Genomic DNA, 22,667 nt, shown 5'->3' on the forward strand with positions numbered 1-22,667 from the left:
GAAATCTCAGTAGCTACCAACCACCCACATCTGTCCTTTGTTCTTGGACACAAAGAAAACCCAAAAATACAACCAATGTTTGTTTATGAGGTTGAAAACAGCCTAATATCTCAGTCAATTGTACCAAACCAGTTGTCATTTCAAGCTACTTTTACATGGAAATCTGAATAGTTTTTGCACGACTAGTTTAGAACATATATGAAAAATATGGGTCTCACATTAAATGCTTCTACAAAGTGATTAATGTGAAGGATTGTTGATGAAGCACATAAAAGTGTGCTCCTTCAACATGAACACTGTCTGGATTTTACTGCAAATAAAAAGGTGTGCTTCTGCTTGTGCAAACCTGTCTGCAGTGGGTATATTTACCCAGTTTTGTTTGACAAACAGCACCACAGTACCTTTGCTATAGTGAGCTCCCTGTAAATGCCACAACTATGCATCTTTTATCACTAATCAGACCAATTATGTATATATACATGAGGCATCTCCATCACCTGGAAGTTCTCCAAAATTTTAGCCTTTTTTGAAAGCTAAAATAATCACATTAGCATCATTTTTACTTAGTTTTTTTTAATTATTATTTTGCCTAATTAATTGGAGATTTTGCCATTTATTTCAATGGTGAGATGAAACCAAATTTGTGGGGTGAAACATTTAAGACTGCATAACACCCGCAATTCACTATGCTCACTATGAAACGTGATGCTGAATAAATCACATTCTGGGAATGAGTTTCTTCAGAAAGGAGAGGAAAGCTGGACAGAATTGATAGACGATAAATGCAGCTAAACACAGTGATCCCAGAAGAGGACCTGTTACAGACTGCAACACACTTTATAAACTGACACATTTTTTTTAAACCCTCACATGCCACTAAGCTTCGACATCATCAAATCAGCTATATTTAGAGATTACAAGGTCAAGGCTAGCCTGGCCATTGACTTCCTGGGCAATTCTGCTGAAAATAAGTTCTCATTTCCAGCAGTCTGGGCTTTCTCCCATTGACTCAGATTCTCTCCAGTCGATTTTCAACCAAGCCAAACAGGGAAGTGCAGAAGAAGTTGTAAACAATGATGTTGAATGTCTGCGCTGCTTTAGAATTGTAGTCAGTCTGTAGTTTCAGCAATGCAGCGGAGGAAGTGAAGGAAGCCGTTCAAATATTGAACTAACATTAGCAGCCATCTCATTAGCAGCCATTGGTTCTTTGCAGCGGAGGATGGCTGTTAACAGTGCAGGCAATTTCATTGTGTCGAACTGGTGCATTACATACATCACAGGCAAACTTTAGCGATTGGGTAAAATTTAACACCTCAACACAGTCCACAGCTGATTTTTACCAGGCTAGCTGAAGGCTGAAGGACATGATGGAAATGGATGAGATCTGATCAGGATGAAGAACAAATACAAATGGAAAAACCTCTCAATATAGTTCTTAATTTGTGTGTCATTGAGACTTTTTTTTTTGCTGCTGTCAATTTTTAATTTTCTTTTGATCTGAAGAATTATTCCCCCCTCCCTCTAAAGAGTACACACAAGAACACATACTTTTATAAAAGTAGTACATTGTTAGGGATCTTTATCTTCAGTTTTTCAGACTCTTAAAACATTCAAGGGTAACATTATTGTTGTTCATGTTTGTTTTAAATAGGTTTCTTTTCATCCTTTTATTTTAGGGTTGTGTTTATATCACCTTTATTGCTGCTGAAATTTTGGTTCTATGTTTATGTCCTTTTACTATTGTACATGATTTTGGTTCGACTTATCTTTTACTTGGAGTTGAAAAACAGAAAATAAGGAGCTCATGTAGTAACCCTCATTTGTGCATCAGAGAAGATATCACTAACCTTTTGTCTGCTTTTTTAGAAAATATAAAATGGTGCATAAGAGCTTCCTGCAGTGCTTACATACTGAAGGTACTGAGATCCCATAGTCTTGATAAATTTAAGGAGAAAGAAAATCCTTTGAGTATTTAAGCTGCTGATCACTGATCAGATAATCAAGGGACCAGAGACTGATTACAATCTCTGGATGATTTATTGGTGCATCTCTACTTGAAAACAAGTTTCTTGCTTTGGCTGAGTATGTTGCATTTCTTTTAATCAGCTTCATGACTTGCAAACTAATTTTAGCTGTTAATTGGTTTTGCAAACTGTTTTATGACCTCATCTTTAGTTGTTAATGGATTATTCTCTCTTTGGTTATACTGTTAGATTTTTTTTTTAAAGGTACCTATACCAGATCTTGGTGCAACAGAGGTTGGTTTTAAATACCGTATTTTCTGGACCATAAGTCACCCCATAGTATAGGTTGATTCAGTCAAAAAATGTACCATGAGGAGGAAAACCAACATAAGTCACTCTGGAGTAAGCTGCATTTTATTTGGAAATTGTCAAATGTGAGGAGGATCTTGTTCATGTTAATGATATAATCCAGTGACATATTGTGTTCAGTTGCTTTTCAACCAACTCTCCAACGGTTGATTTTGGCTTGGACGTTTGGTGGAAGTTTGATGCACCAATGTCCGTGCTCTAATTTATGGTGGTCAGGAATGACTGTGCTCCACTGGTAAAGTGCGTAAGAGTGGAGACGCAGTGTAGTGTAAATCCAGGATGATAGAGAGATGGTTGCATTAAAGCATCAACACCAAGAAGGTCCGCCTGCAAAGTTATTTATATTAATTATCTTGGCAGCTACCAGGGTGTGGAGACATGATTATTTACAATCCTCAACAGATGTTCTTGCAGTTTCAGAAGTTGGCACCGACAGACATAACTACCTAGACAAGGTAATCATCAGAACACCCTCAGGATGCTCTATGTACCCAACTGTGGACTTGTTCCTCCAGTTCTGCCCATCTTGGCTTTCAGTCAGTGACTAGCTTTCCTCACGGCTGCAGACAGCAATGTTTAATCCTTGGTTCATGTCCATCAGTATAACTTTTTAATGACCAGACATACGTCACAAAGAGGGGGGGGAGAAAAACATATAAAAGTTACATCCTGACTTAGTCACAGGACCAGACAAACTACAAAAAAAAAAACAAAAATCGTGACTTGAAAATATGGTATTAAAGTGTTATATAATACAATCTATGTTCACATTCTTTGATTAAAGGAGTCAACTGCAAACATTAATGTTGCTATAGAAATGTAGAGACTAACCTGTTATATGTAGAGTCCATTGAACTACTGCAAGACGATTAGATGAATATGCAATAAAAAATGCAATCTATTTTTTCAAAAGATTGAGAGGTTAATTACAGAAGTGATGATTTAGTATGTAACAAATACCATGAGATTTCATGCTTTTTTATTATGCACAGGTAGGATGTGATATGTAAAAGAAATAAGCATCAGTGGATATATGTGGAGGGAATGCATATCAGGAGTATCTAGTGATTGCCGGTTGTCTGCACAGATCGTTTTAGTCCTGGTACGCCTCCAAATGTCTCATAAGACATTCTGCTCACACTGTGAAAAGTCTTATCTGAGGAAACTTACAGTATGTGAGGAGATAAAGTTTCAGAGGCTCACTGTGAGACACTTGCCCAACATGAGGCTTGCTGCTGTGATCAAACCGTTCAGTCACAGGGTGATCTGCCTAACCGGTGGATTACACCGGCACCCCAAAGGATGAGAACTGCAGTTTTTAAAGTGGAATCCTGTACGCAAAATGAAGCCCCTGTGACTTTTTGTTCCAGTAGAGGTGCAAATGTAGCCATGTCAAAATACCGCTAATCGAAAGTTCAAGAGAAGAAAGAGAATGAGAGGGAAATCACATTTTTGATGTGTTATCACATCCTCTTTGTTTGACCAGATTCCATTCAATTGCAGTTGTTGGTTTAATTGGAAGCATCCGTTTGGACTGCAGCCCAGACGAGGACTTCGACCTGATCCAGCTGTTGGCAGCCTGCATTCAGGTAGCCTCTAAATTGGCTTATCTATTCTGACCCTGGCCAGCTGATTAACAAACAGTGCTGTATGGCAGCACAAAGCACTGGGATTAGTGAGGCGGTTTATATGTGTTTGAACGTGTGAGTGTTAAGACCTGGATAGGATCGTAACCGTTGCACCAGCAAAGAAAAAAAAAAGAAAACAATTTATCACGGACAGGTGCTTATCTCATTCCACTGGTGTATATGTTTGCGCGTGCACACGAGTGCTCGTGACTCCGACATTCACGCGCCTAACACTCTGCTCCAGGTCTCTCTCTCTCTCCCTCTCCATTTCTTGTATATTGGTTGTTCGAAGCCACCCAGTTGTGCAGCGACTCTGCCTTCCCACCATCAGCACCTCTCATCCGGTATGGCACACTCTCGCTCTCTTTCCTTCATTCTCCCTCCATTCTGCAGCCGCTAACAGACCCTCCTGTATAACGCTTCCTGATGTCGGAAACACGCTCAATATAACAGTGACACTATGCAGGCGGTGGTGAAAGACAGAAAAGACGTTAAGACACCCCCACCACCACCACCACCGACAACACCACCACCTTCTGGCACTGCAGTATCTAACAGAGGATGATATTGGCGGTAATGCCATTGTGCTCAAGGATAATCTATAAGTATGAAATTTGTTGCTTTTCAGGATAATCCAGGGGAGCAAGCATCACACAATCCTAAACCACCTGTTTTGTGCTCAGACAGCCAAGAAACACGCTACACCGTCTAAAATGACTCTTCTTACTTAAATAACAGGAGGCATTAATGACAATAACGAAAATTGAAGCTGCGAGTAATTATCCGACTAGTGCAAACTTTACTCTTTGCTATAAGGCGTAATTTACATTTCTGAAGCACATTTGCCACTCGAACCCAAGTGAAATGGTGGATGCAACAGAAATAAGTCCAACTCAGAGCGACATCAGTACGTCAGGGAAGCCGTGATGTGATTTAAGCAGGAGCGCCTTTATCAGTGCTGAATCCCCCCGTCTGTTTCCTGACAGACGCACACAGAGATCTGCTGTGATTCTGGGGAGCAAGAGAGAGAAAGAGAGAGAGAGAAAAGCGCAGTAACTTACCGATATGGATGATTGAATCCGACAGCGCAGACTTCCACTCTTGGCTCCAAAAAACGGCAACAAGCAACACAGCCAAGAGAACTTTCATTATGTCCAGAGATCAGGAAAAGAAACACAGGAAAAACTACAGCTCTGATCAGAGTTAAAATCCCGTGAAACGAGGCTCCTCTTTCAGTCCATCAATCTCTGTCTCGATTTGCTCTTTTTGCGTTCGAGGAGATGGAGGTTAAAAAAAAATTGAGGAGCAGATTTCCAGGGTGTAGTTGGAGACTTGTACCCTGTTGAAATTCCTCCGAACATTAAATCAGATTCTGGGTGAGTAGAGAGGCGCCGAGCTGCAGTGAAGGGAAAAAAAAAAAAGAGAGAAAACGCGCCGCATCCAAAACGCCGACGCGTTAAGTCGAAGCTGAGGGGCCGGATGATGTGACCGATCGTTGAAAAAATAAATAAATCTGTGACGATTCGACAGCGAGAGAGGACGGTTTGGGGAAAACCTTGTTGTCTTGAATTGCAGGTCCTGTGATGGCTAATGACCCGAGATCCCCCCTGCCGTTTTAGACCTGGCGACGCAGTTTCCCCTCCTGCACCAATCGCCACCAGCAGCGGCAGCAGCCTCTCAGAGGACCAAGCCAACGACCAAAACTTCCATTTCTCCTGGGGTTCCTTTTAGGTTTCCCTTCACTTAGCTACTCTTTGAATATAACCAAAAGTCAGAGCCAACAGCCACTTTTCTTGAGGAGGATGGAAACGCCAAATCTGAAAAAACCTCGCCACATGGCAATACCACGTAGAGGTGTATATTCCACAATTGTCTGTAGAATTCCTGTATGAATGGGGGTGGAGGCTAGATCTTACAACCGAGAGCTCCTAATGCTCCTCAGCACACTGGAAGGGAAAATGTAGGAAATTTCAAGGGAAAAAGATGTACATAACACAGGATGCGCACAACGACACTCCGTGGACCGCAATCCGTATGCTGGTACTCGCCTCAGCCCCAGCTCGAGCGGTGGCTGGTGAAGAGGAGGTATGCTGCGTCCGTGTGGGAGAAAAAGGAGGGGGGAGACCCGAGAAAGGGAGAGAGAGCGAGAGAGAGAGAGAGAGATTGCAAACGAGGGCGGGCATCTACTGTCTGAAATTACCTTGGAAAAGCAAGATGAAATGGGAATATCTAAAAGTTGTAATGGTGAATCTAACAGAAAGATAAAACAGGTGCATCACAAAACACTATTTAAAAGAAATTAATTCATAAAAAAAAATGAAATTCACATTCATTCCACACAGAGTGATTTACTTCAAGCGGTGATAATGTTAATTATTTTAGTCGACAAATCATAACTAGCAAAGATTTCGCTTTTTTTTTGGAAATAATACACAAGACCAAAAGAGGAATATTGTCTACAAAACCTCAAAAGGCAACTAATCTTGCAGTGAATCTTGCTGCATATGCTTGGATTATTGGACATTTGAGTTGAAGGAAAAGGTGTTGAACAAGGTGCACTAGTAAAAGGGAGCCAAAGACCAGAATGTCACAAGAATCTGTGCAATGACCCAAGCTTCTCTTTTCACATGAAATTACATTTAGCATTTAATTTGATAATCAAGGCCGTAGTGTCTGGAGGAAGTGTTGAGCAAAATCCAAAATGTTTGAGGTCCATTGTGACGTTTGCAGAGTCAGTGAGGATTCCACGGTTTTCTCAAGTTCAGAGTGAACAAAGTAATCTCAGAAAATTTTAAATACCCCACGCTTTCCTCTAATTACGAACTATGTGGAGATTTCATTTCGAAGCAACACTTGCAACCTGCTCACACTCCCATGAGTACAAATACCAGCTTTAATGACATGACATCAGTGTGCTTGACTGGTTTTTAAAAGAATTTGCAAGCCAAAGAGAAAACTTTGGAGTGCTGTCAAGACGAAGATGAGACATCAGAGTCACTATAAAAGATGAGTTAGATGGCACTATTTAAGCAACCTGAGCTCAATACATCAAAGTCAAACTGACCACCTCCATGCCATGCTGCATTAATGTAGTAATTTATACAAAATGAACCCAACCCACATTCTGAACAGTACATGTTCCTCATTAGGCTGGTATTTCTGTATAAAATCATTCACTTATTTGATTTTCTAATTTCCAAACAAATGAGTTTCACTTTTTTAATCCAACTACAGAGGTGACAAAACTTTTAAATTGTATTCTAATTAACTGAGATTTAGATGAATGCCAATATCAGCAGGGCCTCCTAAAGAAAGTTTTTTTTCTATGCGGTGACACAGATGCTCATGGATTAGCACATATCAATGATCATCAGGGATTTTATAACACCTCAGTTAAAAATATGTAAAGAAAGGTGGGGGAAATATGCACTATGACAAGAAAAACATCACAAGATTCTACATAAATACATTTTAAAATTCATGTATTTTTTTCAGAAATTCACCTTCCTAAAGGGAAGGACGCATGTAACTCTTGGGTTGCATCACTAAGCATCAGCACCGTCAGGAGCTCTTTAGGCTACTGGCCTAATGTCTACTTCCAACTCCGCAAGAACTGAGTTCAATAACAAGATGCTTAGAGCAGTGCTGCTTAATTTGGCCCTCTAATCATTTTCCATTTACAACATATGTTTATCATCTGTACCCTGTGTCATTGCGATTGAGACTGAATCACATTCATCCACTGATCAACCCTATTGTTCACTTTAGTCAAACAAATCCTTTCATCTATTCCCTGTATACATTCTTTGATGATTTATATTCATTTCCAGCATCTACATGCACATCTTTTTGTCTCTGTCCACCCAGCCATCCATCACACTTAATCCACAGACAGCGATCCTGAAGGTTTCCATTAATCTAACAAACCTTGGATTAGGGATTATATCTGTTGGGAGCTTCAGGCTACTATTGACACTTTTTGTAAATAGACACAAGGAATGAGAGATTTAATCTGTGACTTTGAGGTCAGGTCTTTTTTTCTTTCAGATTATTTTCAATTATTTTTTGTCCATTTGTAATTAAGAACTCCTAATCCATAAAAGCAGACATTGCAAAGTTTTTGTTTTTTTTTGTTTGTTTTTTTCAAAGATAGAAAAAAGCAGCATATAAAAAATCCAATAATGCTTGAAGATCTGAACCTGAAGTGTTCAGTGATGCTGTGTTTACTTATGCCTGAAGAAACATTTACATGACTGACTTTCATCTTTATTGCACCAAAATAGGTTCAAGCCTGGACATTTTTAGATCTCTTATTATATTTGAGAATTTGTAATGCTTCTACCAACATTGCTCCTATGCCGACTTGCACCCTAAATTAATACTATGTTGCCACCTCATTTTTATATTATTTTATGCAAACCCTTAAACAACATTGTTCCATGAACTTGTGTGCCAAAACCTTTTCCTTTAAAAATATGGAAATTTTTTTAAAGATTCTTTATTAAATGTCCCTCACCTGATTTCAGCTGGTAGTCTATTGTCTGACACACCCCAGGTGAGATGCTGAACCACCTTTTGCATGGCCAAATTTTAAAAACATTTTTATGTGCACGGTTTGCAGAACTGCAGTATAATCGGTGCACATTGCTTTGTTTGTTGAATGAGAATTTTCTGCAGTGAATTTAATCTGGTTTTTTTTAGCCCTTTACTATGGAAACCATCTTAAGAAGCAACAACCTATGTCATGTGACCTGCTCCACCCACTGATATTGCAGACAGAAGTGAGAGCTGCACAGCACCGTCTGAAAAGCTTGCCATGAAGTCTTACACTGCTGAAGAAAAACTGTTCTTTTTATTAAGACAACTTTTTCAGTGACTTTTGTTCACAGAATTAATGTAATGAAGACTGAACTATGTTGCAAGCAATATTATCCATGACCATGAGTTCAAACAGAAAGTAAACCTGCTAAAATTAGACTAGCAAACTGCACCAGTAAAAAAAAAAAAAAAAAAAAGCAGGAGGTTGTCATGGGGACATAAAACAATCTGAGTTCAAGTTTGATCATTTTTGAGAACAATGGCAAAAGATATGCATGTATGACATGCTAGAACATGAAAGTACTTCTTAAATAGCGTTAACCTGTGTTGGGGCAGCATGTTGAGGCTAACCTTTATAAACTATGGTTGGGACCAAATTTCTGTCACTGTCAGCAGAAAAAAAGGAATAGGAGAGAATGCCGCTTGGTACATCACCCTATTAAACCATTTAATAGTGTCCTTAATTTGAATTCTCACTTTTTTATGACCAAAAAAAAAAGACTTAATTTGTGTTAGCAATTTGACAATTGCTCGAACATCAAGGGGAGCAAAATGCAGTGCTGCTCAGTTAAGAGATTGTCTCCTCTGATTTCAAGACAATTTACATCTTTGCACCAGATAAGCCAAAACTACACGCCACCATAAGCCTTGACTGAACTTTGACTTTGAACAAGTGTGCGTGCTTTTCATGTCATGACCATCCACAGATGATCACATCACATCTTTCAGTTGTTGCTCAGTTCATAATAAGGCTGGTGCGACGGCAAGTTTATAAAATCAAGCCACAAAATAACTTCTGTTTTCAGATCATGTAATCAGGTCGCCGGGTCATTACAGGGCAAAAAGGGAACATGTTCATACCTAAGATTCAATTTATATTATCTAATTAACCTAACAGTAATATTTCTGGGCAATGAGAGCAAGCCAAAGTGAAAGGATGTTAGTCATACCAGCACACTGTGGATAGCTCATCTTAGAAGATTGCAATTGTCGGTATTTGGGGAAAAACAGAATTTTTGAAAAGATTACAGATCCTTAGTTCAATAAATTGTAAAAGTATGTTTGGCAGGAGCGTTCGGTTTACAGAGTCTTTCCCAGCAGAACCTGTCAAGCTTCATTAGACTGGATGGAAATAGTCAGAACATCTTCAGAGAGAACTGAGGAAGGTAGATCAAGCCTTTTTTCCATTTCACAATTATAGAGGCCATTGTGCTCTTGGGAACACTCAAAGCTTTAAAAAAGCTTTTATGCTTTTACCCTCATCTATGGCTTGGAACAATTTTATGGTAGAGGTCTCCTGGGTGTTTCTCTGACTTTATAGTTAGGTTTTTATCCTGTTATACACAGAGGATTGTTGTACATTCACATACATGTGTACTTTCATGACTAATGTTGACTGGTTTCCCACAGGTGGCCTGCAGTCAGGTTGTTGACATTTGTCGGTAGATAAAGGCTAAACAGAAAGATCTCAACTTTGAGGCTGAATCTGACCAAAAAATAAATAAAAATTTAAATAATGATTTTAACACCAGTGTAATACTGAGCTTTCATGTAATAATTATGTATCAATAATGGTAATGTGACTAGGAAATGAAAATTCTCTCTTTAAATGGTGCAAATTTCACAAAAAGTGAATAGTGAAAATGCATTTCTTTGGCGGAAATTTTTGAAATTCCATTCCTTATAAAGGTTCATATGACATTAAGTAAATTATCTTTTAGCATTATCTTGTGTTAGATTTATCTTAAAAATAACTTTGGGCTATCCCTAGAAAATATCTATGCACAATTGTCATAAATACCTAATAATATGAACATCATAATTATGTTTACTAAAATAGATTATGTTTATTGTTGCTAACATGTTGTCCACCCAGCTATGGTAAAAATGTATAACAAAGCACTGCTTAAAATTGACCAGTACATAGTTTTAACTGGTATTTTACAAAAACAGAGAGATGTTTAGTAACAGAGTAACAACTAAGACAATTTGCTCAAGTAACCTGCTGCTTAACCTGCATCCACTCTGTAGCTAACCAACACTCTTTTAGTTACAAACAAGTTTGTCTGTAATTTGCAAACAGAAATATTTCCAAACAAGCTTTACTTATTTGTCTTGTCTGTCAAGTCTAGAGGACCCCAAAGTGCTTCACACTATTGCTATGCTTCAGAGTCATTCACTTAATTCATGCACACATTCACACACTGATGGTGGTAAGCTACTGCTGCCACTGTTCCCATGGTGAAACATGATGCCGACAGTACAAGGCTGTTTGAGGTATTTCTTCAACATGGAAAGCAAACAGGTCAGTGAGTAGGAAAATGGATTAAGCTAGAAATGGACCAACTACAGAGCAAACCTACTAGAAAATGTTTTAGAGGCTACAAAGCACTAGAACCTGTGGAGGATCTACTTCCAACAGCACAGAGACTGCGTCAAGATTCTAGTCATCTATATATTCAAGTGCATAAGCATAATAGCTGCAATGGACAAAAACTATAAACCAAATTTTAAAGTGAGCCACCATTTATGCTACAGATCATCCCTGGGTTTTTTGTCTTCATTGAAGCTATATCTGAAGGGGCACTCTGTTAATTCGTGACCTTCCTGCAGAAGGTCATTGAGCTAGTGCTGCCAATAACTTAGTGCTCTTCTATAAATGATACTCTTGTTTAAGCCCTTTTCCCTCCTAGATATTTCTATTGGCTGACCTTTTGCTCTCATTCATCCAATTGCCTTAAAAACTGGCACATAGCTTCTTTGATAAGCTGTACTGTATTTCTCTCCTAGTTAAAGCCACTAAACTCACTACTTCTACTATTAAGCATTTACCTTTCTGTAAGATTTTTTTTATTTGGGCGTTTGCTCTTTTCAAACCTTTAGTTGGTCGTGGCAGATGCCCACTTATTCAGCCAGGTTCTACTGGAGATTTCTTCCTGCTAAGTGTTTGCTTTCTTCTACCACTATATACTGTAAAAAGTTTTAGCCGATTTGAATAATTGGCTAAAACTGCTAAAAAAGTCAGCTGAACTGGACTGTATTGTTTGATAACTATAGTCAGTTACAATCTATGTCTGATTTAGAATATGTACAATTCCCACAAATTATTATTTTTTTTTTGACTCTTTAGCAAATTTACAACTTGTTGTGAATTTTTGCTATGTGAATATAATTATTTTATATGGAAGAGAAAAACAATTCATTTAAATTTTTTTTGTAGAAAACATCTTTTTTAATCAGATGGTTTAAGAAAAGCAGTAAAAAATATTTACCAGAATATATTTAAATTTGAAACTAAAGTGTTACTTAAAAACAATTAATTTAGGAACTGTTAAATTTCTACAGATACTTGAGCGGAGATGCTAAATATTTCAGCGTGACTGTAGCATGCAAAGATATGAGGATTTTATCTCGTACTTTAACTTTTGTTTTGTGAAGGTGGATCAAAAAGAAAAATCACACATCACTGTTGGTATAAAAATACTGCGAATGTCTGTAAGCCTTTTCCTTTCATGCTAAGTGACTGTTGTCCTTTATTTGTGCAACCTGGTAGTCATGTCACCTTGAAAGTGTTTAGACCTATAAGTGAAAGTGAGATTTTATTTCAGGGATATCAGCTTGCACCCCTTAAAAATGTACACAGACACCCTTGAGAGCTAACAGGTCAGAAAGAACTTCCATCTCCGAAGCAGAAAAACTGATTCAGGTAGCTGTTTAGTATGCATACCTATGACCGGCACCAGCTTTCAAGGACAATGCCTATCTTTGGAAGGCAAAGGTAGATGGAGGTCTGTATATTCATGTTCACATGAAGAAACAGAAGTGATTGATTACAGACTGTGTGAAGCAGCTATGCTTGAAACCATCAGGCGGGACACTTAAAGCTATTAAGTGTTAGAGTGGAAGAGGCTGACAAAAAAATCAGACATGTTTAAACCAAAGTAAAATCCGATATTCATGTTGTCCACATCCTACAGATATTTTACTTATTTTTAAAACAGAATAAGGTGTTTAAATTCAAACACATTGATTGTTTATATGGTACAATAATCACTCTGACAAATGTCACACCCTCCAATTTAAGCTAAAGAGCAGTCTGGTTTGTTTTGGTCAAAGAAGGTTGATTACTATCCATTTTCATTATGTAGGGCAATGTAAATCAAAAAGTAATTGCAGTTGCAAACCCATTACAGAGTATTCTTTGAAAAATCATTCTGTGCTCGCATGGTTTTTAATTAGACTACACACGAGATGATACCACAGAAAACGCACAACATGAAGCAATCCATCACTACTCATCCAGGGAGTACAAAAAAAATCCGATAAATCACTGTAGTTCTCCTAATAATAGAAGGCATCTTTGTATTTATTTATTTCCCATGTTTATGTAGCAGTGTGTTAGCAGTACTTCACCTGTCCACCTACCCAGCCATTAATGCTAATGGCCGTCTAATGTGGCAGAGAGGGATGTATCGTTATGCATCAGGGTGCGCAATCTAATCTTGTGAACTACTAAGCAAGAGCATGACTCCCAAAGGGAACCTTTTACCACAGTGACAAAATGTAAACTGTTTGCAGAGATATGCAAAAGTATTTGTAAATGCGTTTTTCCCTCCCAAGAGTGATGCAAGAAGCAAAGGGTGGGGTGGGGGTCATCTGTTTGACGCAAGTACTTTTCCACAATGGTGAGAAAAGGTGTGTTATTTGAAGATAAGACATATAATCCAGAAATTCGTGTGCTCTTTTTGTATTTATTCACTTTGAGCATTTAGAATTAGCATATTGAAACCTTAGGCATAAATGAAGGCACTGCAGCATTATTGGAGAGATATGAAGTTATCACGACTGGAGGCAAAGTAACTCATCTGACAAGACATAGACTAACAGTCTTTTAGTCCCTTTCATTAATCTAAAGTGAGGATGCAGAGTTGCAGCTAATGGTGGAGTCTGTTGTGGAGTGGCAGAGACTGAAAGACACAAGAAAGAGGTGTAATTCTAGACTGGAGCCTTGTACTGACCTAACGCCAAGTGCTCAGAAGAGTCTCTCTAATCTAAGCATGAGGGAACAGTTTTTTCCCCTGATCTTTCATCTTAACATTTGAAGAGAATACATCTACAAATAAAATTATAGAAAAATGGGTTATATTTGTCATTACAGATTTAATACATTTTTATTTTAAAAAAAACCAAACGGCTCCCCCTCTAAGGAGCTGTCCATGCTGAAAAACTCAAGTGAATTGCTGTGAGGTTTTAAAGTTTTCCACATCATTAGTGCTGATCTCAAAGCTGGAGCAACATGCTTTTCAAATACACTACAATATATCTACTATAATATATTTGATTGATACACAGGAGGCCAACATATGCCAAGAAAACATACCCCAAATCATTACACTACCAGCTGCTGCCTGATGCAAACCAACATACATCCCTATTTCTAGGTTTATTTCAACACCAAGTTAAATAAAATGATTACACTAAATTCAGAAACAAAAATGAATACCGGTACTCCTCAGGCCAGGGAGGGCTCATTTTCTCCATCTTTTATTAATAATTTTTTGTGATCTTGTGAGAATTTCACATACCTTAGTCATGAGTGATCATTTGTGCTAAAGCAGTCTTTTGCTTAAACCAGTCTTTTGTTCTCAGTCATCAAGACATTTTTGTCTTGATAGCTTTGTGACGATAACCGCACTCAGAGTCTTCAAAAGAAGTCCACAACTTAAGTGCTGAAATGATGTTTAGGCGACAGGCGTTTCAAATGTAAATAGTATACAACAACAAACAATTAAACACCTAATTTGCATTTTTCAGTTAAAAATGTAATCACACCACCCTCACAAAAAGACACAACTGAAGAGAAATGTATATATCTGCAAACATTCTAGAAAAATAAATGTTCTACAGTGGTGTGAAGAGGTGTTTGCTTCTTTCTTGATTCCCTCTTTTTTGCATGTTTTCACACAGAACGGTTTCAGGACATCACACCAATTTAAATATTCATCAACAACACAAGTAAACACAAGACACCGTTTTTAAATGAAGGCGTTTATTAAAGGAGAAAAAAATAAAACCTACATGGCTTTGTGTGAAAAAGTGACTGCCCCCTTTTGTTAAAACCTTACTGTGGTTTGTCACACCACAGTTCACCCCCTCCACCCACACCCAAGCCTGATTACTTCTAAACTTGTTCTCAATCAAGACATCACTTAAAAGGGACCTATCTGACAAAGTGAAGAACCCCTACAGTTCCTCAAAAGATAGACATCATGCCAAGTCCTAAAAAATTCAACAAACGAGAGGGGAAGTAACTGACAACAACTATCAGTCTGGAAAGCATTGCAGTTTTAGTTTTAAAGCTTTGGGACTCCAATGAACCACAGCGAGAGCCATTATCCACAAATGGCCGACTAATCAAATTTTAGCCTAAGAGCGGAGCAACTACTCATCCTAGAGGTCACTAAAGACCCCACAACAACATTTGAAGAACTGCAGATCCCACTTTCTTAATTTAAGGACAGAGTTCATGCCGACATAATAATTTAGGGACCAGGCAAAAACTACCTGCATAGCAGAGTTCCAAGAAAAACCCCCTGCAATGCCAAGAGAACATCAAGGCTCATCTCAATTTTCCTCAGAAAAAGAACATTGTACCAGCAGTAAAATGTGGTGGTGTTAGTGTGATGGTCTGAGGCTGCTGTGCTGCTTAAGGACCTGGAAGCCTTGTTGTGACAAATGGAACCATGAATTGTCCTGTCTTCCAAAAGATCCTGAAGGAGAATTTCCAGCCATCTGTTTGTGACTTCCAGTTGAAACAAAATTGGATAACTGAAGCAGCACAGTTATCCAAATCACACCAGTAAGTTCTGAATGGTTGAAGAGTGACCTAGTCAAACTATAACTATGCAAAGATGAGTGGGTCTGACGCTCTGAAACAGTATCGCAAACTTTCAAATAAATAGGAAGTCATGAAGTGATCAAACTCTTTCACACCACTGCATTCTACCTAGTCAAAATCTCAGACTTTGCAAACAGATGCCTCATCTTAAAAATGTATACTGTTCTTAAGAATTAGGGGATCACTGTGCATTTGATGATTTGCCAACAGTAGCGAACATTATAGAAGCACAAGATGTACAAAATCTACAGAGAAAAGTGACTCACTCCAGCTAACAGTTCAGGGTGAAGAGTGTGTTCCACATTTAAACAGTTCATCTGAAGCCTCTTCTTACCAGAGAGTCCTCCATCTCTGCAAGTGTGATTTCAAGTAAAATACCACTCCACCGTCAAGTGTTTATATAGTGGACATGGAACAATTTATGAGGAGTGATTTATGAAACTAAAGAGACTTGAAATATTGTACCACCACAAGGTTACTTGCAGTACTTAATAACCTGCTGAGAAAAAGTGCTGGTAGATAACCAGCACTTTTAACCTGACATGGAGACACAGCGTAGCAGGCATAGCTCAACTATTTGACAATTTAATACCATTTCTTTGCAAACGGAAAAACAAAACAATTCAGGACAAACGGGGTTGATTGAAATCTATGCCTTCGAAGTTGTACGCTTCAGAATGCATTGTGACATTAGCAATAAAAATGCTCTCTCTGCTATAAGATTATTATTAGCCTCCAGCATTTTACATCATGGGACATATCCAATATGGAGTTAAAACAGACATATTCACTTTGCAGAGTTGAAAGAAGTCTCTTCTTTTTCAGACAGCTCCAGAGCATTTCAGCACACTTATTGTTGAAGTCTGTGCAACATATCATCCATTTAGAGTGACTAACAACACTATAAATATATTTTCCAAATGCTGCGGAGTCAGACTGCAAACATACGCTTCACTGCACCGGTGTCTTGATGTGCTTGTGAGTTTATGACCACATGACAACTGTCAGCAAGCTCTGCTTCGCATCAAATGCCCATGGCTTACACTCTAGATCCCATTCAGAAGATGTGCACATTTTCTGACAGTAAGGCTGCTTTTAGGGAACTGATCAGCTCTCTATGTAATTCAGTTGTGGAAACATGTTACAGGACATTTTCCAGCCAGCATCCAAGGGCAAAAATTTTCAAGCACATTGAAAAAGCAAATCAAAAAATATGAATTGTACAGCTATCACCATCTTATACTTGTTTATACAATTCATGTTGATGCATTGACATCTGACAACTTTTGGTCCTTCCATTAAGGGTAATGCTTCCAAACATCTGGACTCAAATGCATTTATGAAGGTTATAGAGTAAGTCTCAGAACTACAAATTTGTTGATTTTCCAGTCCTAACTAATTGAAGAATCAAAAGAGTGTACAAATTTTGATAACTTATTTTAAAAATTTGACTGATTGCTCAGAAGTTGCACTGGATGAAATGTGTTTCAACGCCAAGTCAATAAACTAACTATTTTAGTCCAAACAAAAAGTGTTCACATAATTCCAGTGAACGCATCATTAAAGACTTAAGGGCTCTAAATGGTCAAGCAGACCATGCCATCATGGTCACAGTTATGTGATGAAAATGGCATCATTTTGTTCTCAGCCTCATGTCATCCACCTTTTTTTGCAACTCCCCAGGCAAACATTTCACCCTCCCTTTCTAAGCAAAACTATTGCGTGATTGGTCTGAATTTCCTTGATGTTCTTGTTCTTGGGCCTTCAAAGGAGTCTTCGAAAACGAACATCCCTAAACTATGTGAACGCGCATCGACAGTTCTACTTTGGTCCGACCATGCTCGGCTCTTTAACTTGTCATTCTGATTGAGCGAAAGGATTGGTGCATGAAATCCTTCTCTTGTCAATCATGATTTTCTCTAAGGAAGCTGCAATGCAGTGAGGCAGAGTCACCCTGAGAAACGTCATCAGGCTCCGGGGCCTGGATATATCCACACACTTCAGGTTGTGCTGGAGATCCTGCGTTGATGCTCACGGTGCAGAGGAGATAATGGAAACCAATAAGTGATAATATTTTATTGTTTGCAATGAATCTAGGTTGCTGCTAAAAAAAAGAAAAAAACACTTATTGTTTTTCACCAGGTAAAAATGACCTGCTAGCGTAATTTCAGTGATGCTAGGAGGAAATGTTTACAAGATCAGAGCAGTTGATATCACATTCTGACTATGTTAAGACAGCAGAGTGGTTGTTCTACAAGAGAGTAATCCTTGAAAGAATTCCTCTTTTACTAGACATCATTACCTCCAAGGAAACACATGCAGTCATAATGTTTTGCATCACAAGGGGCTTTACAAGCAAGAATTTTGCTGCCAATGATATTGGACCCAAATCAATTATTTCTTGAATCATCAAGAACTACAAGAAGAGATTTATCTGCTGTGAAGAAAAAAATTCAGGGATCTCAGTCCAGCAAATGTTATAACTGAATATAGTCTCTTGTGCTGGCATTAATTATTGGCAACATAAAGGTTTACAAGGTTTATTGAAATTAATGCTCAGGTTGATGGTTCTTCTGGGTTTTGACAGATTTCCGTTTTGGCATGGAGAAGGAAGATGTAAGTGGTTTTTGCTTGAAGTAGGAAATAAATGTAAAAGAGGGCCAGTAGATGGATTCTTACAGTTTGCTGTAAAGAAAGATGAGGTGAATTTATAGGGAGATGGCAGAGAATAGCAGCCTGGCAATATCTTCCTTTGTTTTTCTTCTCGTGGAGGTGTTTAACCCTTTGAGGTCAGGGAACAGGGAACATTGAAGGGGGGACAGACAAGTGAGTGAGCAGCAAGTTGCTGAAGTGATCTGAACATCTGATGAGAAGGACAGTCAGAAGGAATCCTGAAAGGATTTTTCCAACAATCAAACAGTACAAGTGCTCTGTTTCCCAGTGCTCCTCCCTGCTGGTCTTGAACTGCAGTGGTGGGAGTAGACCTGCTAGTAGCACCCATAAAGGAACAGGTGATGAGACACGCATGTCTTTCTATCTTGACGATGATTTTCCTATTACTTCCCTTTATTTTACATTCATGTCTACAGCCTACTCCTAAACCTCACCATTACCTGTACCTGCCTAAGCATAAACCTAAACTCAATTTACACCTTCGTCCTCAAATGAACCCCAACCCAAAAATGTTACTTTTTGCGTTGGGGTTCAATTATGGGGCCTGGGCTTTGGGCCCCATAATCAGCAGCTGATCCTCACAATTTAGCATTTGCTTGAAAAATGAGAAATACAAGTTGATAAATGCTAAAACACACACACACACACATCCCTCCTTATACTTCCATATAAACTGATGACTTTGTATTAACTTCCAATCATTTTAGTAACTGCATTTATTCCTAAGCCAGACATTTTCCCTAAGCTTAACCATTACTAGTCTATTCCTATTCCTAACCCCAACCTTAACCAAAACTTAATTCACACCATATCTCCAAATCTAAGTAAAAGAGCATTACAAGAAAAATGTTAAGGAAAAAGTTTTCACTTTACACAAATTACCTCCCTTTGCTAGTAAATACTGTAAAATTTGTCCTCTATATACAAATACACAAACACGTGCACACGCACAAAGAGTACATCTATCTTCACAAACTTTGTAGCGACTTCCATTTTTAATTAATTTCTATAGCCTAACTCTGACACATTAAAATTAACTATTATCACTTCATGCCTGACCCTAAACTTATTCACACCTTAATATTATAACCCAAAAACAGGACTACTTTTTAATAGGAGAGGAATATTTTCTCCTCCAAACAAAAATAAGATTAAAAGCTGGGGTTTTCTTACTGCAGTGGTGTGAGAATATTCTACTGAAATAAAACTATTTTAAGGCTTTAACACATGATGTGACTTACATCATGTGTAAGTAAATAGTAAGCCTGCTCATTTTACAGACATTTAAAACCCCTGAATCTAAAGAGTACATATATTCATGGAAATGCTACATTTCAAAACATGTCCACACACAAATCCAATTTAACTTGGTTTATAAGTCTTCCACCCAGCTGTCACTCTAATGCAAACATATTTAAATAAAATGCAAATGATCATTACCACTTGGAAACTGTAGAGTATAAATTGAAATCGACATGGAACACTGCAGACAAGTGTTTGGTAATGAACTTGATTTAAGGCTTTAGTAAACAGACATGCAGTCTGATAGGTCAATTCATCAGTACTCCTACACACAGAAGCATTGCAAACTCGCCCCTGCTGTTTCCTATCATAGCAGCACTTCAAACTTTATTAGGATCCACACCTACAATCCATTTAAAGCCAATTATTGCAGTAAAGCAGCTCATTTGAAAGAACACGCAAAGATGCAAAAGATTATATATAAATGCAGTACATGATGTTTTTGATGTGTAGGGGAACACAGAACAGATATGAAATATAGAACTGTATAATATTCATTTTATTTCTATATTTCAGACTTAGTATTGTAAACCTCCCTCCATCTACTCTGTCATTTTCAAATTCAGTTCACTCAGAAAACCAAGAGTTCAACAAGTAGTCCATAACTCAGTGTAAGGTTAAAATTAATAAACACTCCCATTTGTTGCACAGAGAAGTAATGCAGAGAAACCATTACATGACTGAATATATGCAGCATCCAGAAGCACCACTCTGCTTGAGAGGCCCACAGGGATGTGAATAGCTTAGACAGTACAGTGGGTTAAAGGCAGGCATTATGTGAGACTTCTTTTTTTTTTCTCATCTCATTCAGTTTTACTCTTCAAACTTTGCAAGGATGAGAATATTTTTCACAAATGCGTGGTTCTGAATTTAATCTGTACATTTAATTTGACTAAACCGAATTTTCTGAAGTTTTCAGATATCCAACAAAACTACAGAGGTTCAGAACAAGACATAGAAGCGCTTTCTCCTGTCTAGTCTGGATCTGAAAATTCAATCTCACTTAGATTCTTTGAATTAACCTCAGACAATGTGCTTTAAAGATTTTTGAAGCAAAAAGACCCTTTGAGGTTCTGCGATGTCATGTCATCCTAACTTTGTTTGTACGTGAGAAGAAAAAAAATGATATGGTGCAGTAAATTATGTTCAGCAGTACCAACAATTTCCAAAGGTGAGATTTCTTCCAAATCCAATGCATCAAAAGGTAGATTTGTTAACAGGAGGCAAATTTGTGATTCTAGTCATAGCTGATGCAGATTCAGTGTTTAGCGATATCAGCTATATGCATAAATCAAAACTTCTCTTAACCTTTGTGAACCTGACATCCTGCATGGTAATTAGCAGTATTGATTTCTTCAACGGACCAATAGTTGTCCTTCAGCCTGTGCGCTCACTCTTTTGCAACCAAAACTGTTATTCCTTTTTTTCTGTTATGCAACTATAATGTGGATGTTGCCAAAAAAAGAAAATAAAAACACTTTGAGATACAAAAAAAACACTTTAAGTGGTGTAAATGCAATACTGTAAAATACAAAAATACAATTTAAAAAAATTATAAAGCAAAAAATCTCCAAGAGAAGCCTTGAATGCTAAAGCCATTTCTGAGCATCGACCCACAAGTCAAAGTGCTCTTATGACTCATCTTTAAGTATCTGCTCCAGGGCTACATTAATTTAGAAAGGCAGCACAATACTTAATTTGACCATTTTTGTTTGGTTTGGGTGTCTGCAATGCATAGACAAGCTTTTGGGCAGAGGTTATGATTTATACAGAAACTAACTATACAAATTCCATGTAGTCCCTGTTCACACAAGCTCTCCTCTGCTCTCGACAGCCTGCACAGAACTGAAGTGATTTATCACCTGAACATGTTTATTGTGTTATGAGTACCAGCAGTTATACAAAATTGAAAAATTGAGTTCATATTTGTTGAGCCATGGTGTCTTAGGAAAAAAAAATACAACGCAGACAAAGTGGAAATCTTAAGGCGTATAGGTCATGTTTGAGTGCATTAAAAAAAATAAACATTGTATCAGGATTTTCTACACCTCATGTAGACCAAACAGTTTAAGTTAGGCAGTGATCCATCCATAAATTCACTCAGCCTCTTCGAAAATCAAACTGTCATACTTCTATAATATGATATTGGTATCATATACTAAATACTTAGCTCATTGCTACTCCAAAAAAGACAGATGTAGCATGGCCATTTCACAGAAATTGGGTCCCATCTCTAGAGACAGTTTGAATGGTCTCTGTCCATCATCTCTCAACACAAAATAGAATCTGTATTCCAAAACCTACTGGTCTAATTTTCTCTTTGACCAACTACGCTCCTGGATTAATTGCAAAGTCATTTTAGTTACTCATGAACTTCTCCATAATCAGTCCCTCGACCATCTGATCAGCCACCTAAACTCACCTGCAAAAAGAATACAGAAAAATAAAAGAAATGATAATGCTTCACACAGAGCACAATTATTTCAAGTTACTGGTACTAAAGCTGGTTTTACAAGTTCTCAAATCATGGGCTGTAGTTTTTTTCCCCCCTCACCACACTACATTTTAATTCAGTATTGTTATACAGCAATAGTTCATGGTTTGCTGCTCTATTTTTGTTTTTTTTTAAAGAACCACATTGTTTTTATCATATCCTAGTGCATAAAATATTAGAAGTTCCCTCAACTTTATGTCTCAGTCAGCTTCTCTTAACCTGCTACAAGATTTTACAACCCTGCTACATTTTATGTTTACATGAAAGGTATTTCAAGAAATAACCCAGCTTGAAATAGATCAGGGAAACACTGCAAATATGTTTCCCAGCGTTCTCAGAGTATTACTGTGAAGTGGCAAGAGCAAATGCCTTATCTGTAAAGGCTCTGTAAATACATACAGAAATAGTTTGTAAGGGGACAGACTGCAAAAAGTATTGCATTTCTAGGAATGATCAAAAATACTACTGACTGAAGTCACTTTCAATGAGGGTGCTAGTTTTTAGGAATATATGTTAAAGGA

At 37.9% G+C, this 22,667-nt stretch overlaps 1 protein-coding gene across 4 annotated transcripts in view; it reads right to left on the minus strand.

Annotated features, from left to right (window-relative positions):
* grid2 (glutamate receptor, ionotropic, delta 2) overlaps positions 1-6,049 on the minus strand; it is a 453,461-nt gene extending 447,412 nt beyond the window's left edge. For 3 of the 4 annotated variants that reach the window (XR_004341186.1, XM_032578331.1, XM_032578332.1), the window contains exon 1: positions 5,023-6,049. Coding sequence is in view for 3 of the 4 variants with exons in the window: in XM_032578331.1 (XP_032434222.1) it covers positions 5,023-5,110 (88 nt within the window). In the remaining variant the exon portion in view is untranslated. The remainder of the gene's footprint in view (positions 1-5,022) is intronic. The other variant, XM_032578330.1, reaches the window with a different exon arrangement.
* Between the last annotated feature and the right edge of the window lie 16,618 nt (positions 6,050-22,667).

Source organism: Xiphophorus hellerii, chromosome 12 (assembly GCF_003331165.1).
Source record: "Xiphophorus hellerii strain 12219 chromosome 12, Xiphophorus_hellerii-4.1, whole genome shotgun sequence".
Lineage (NCBI taxonomy): Eukaryota > Metazoa > Chordata > Actinopteri > Cyprinodontiformes > Poeciliidae > Xiphophorus > Xiphophorus hellerii.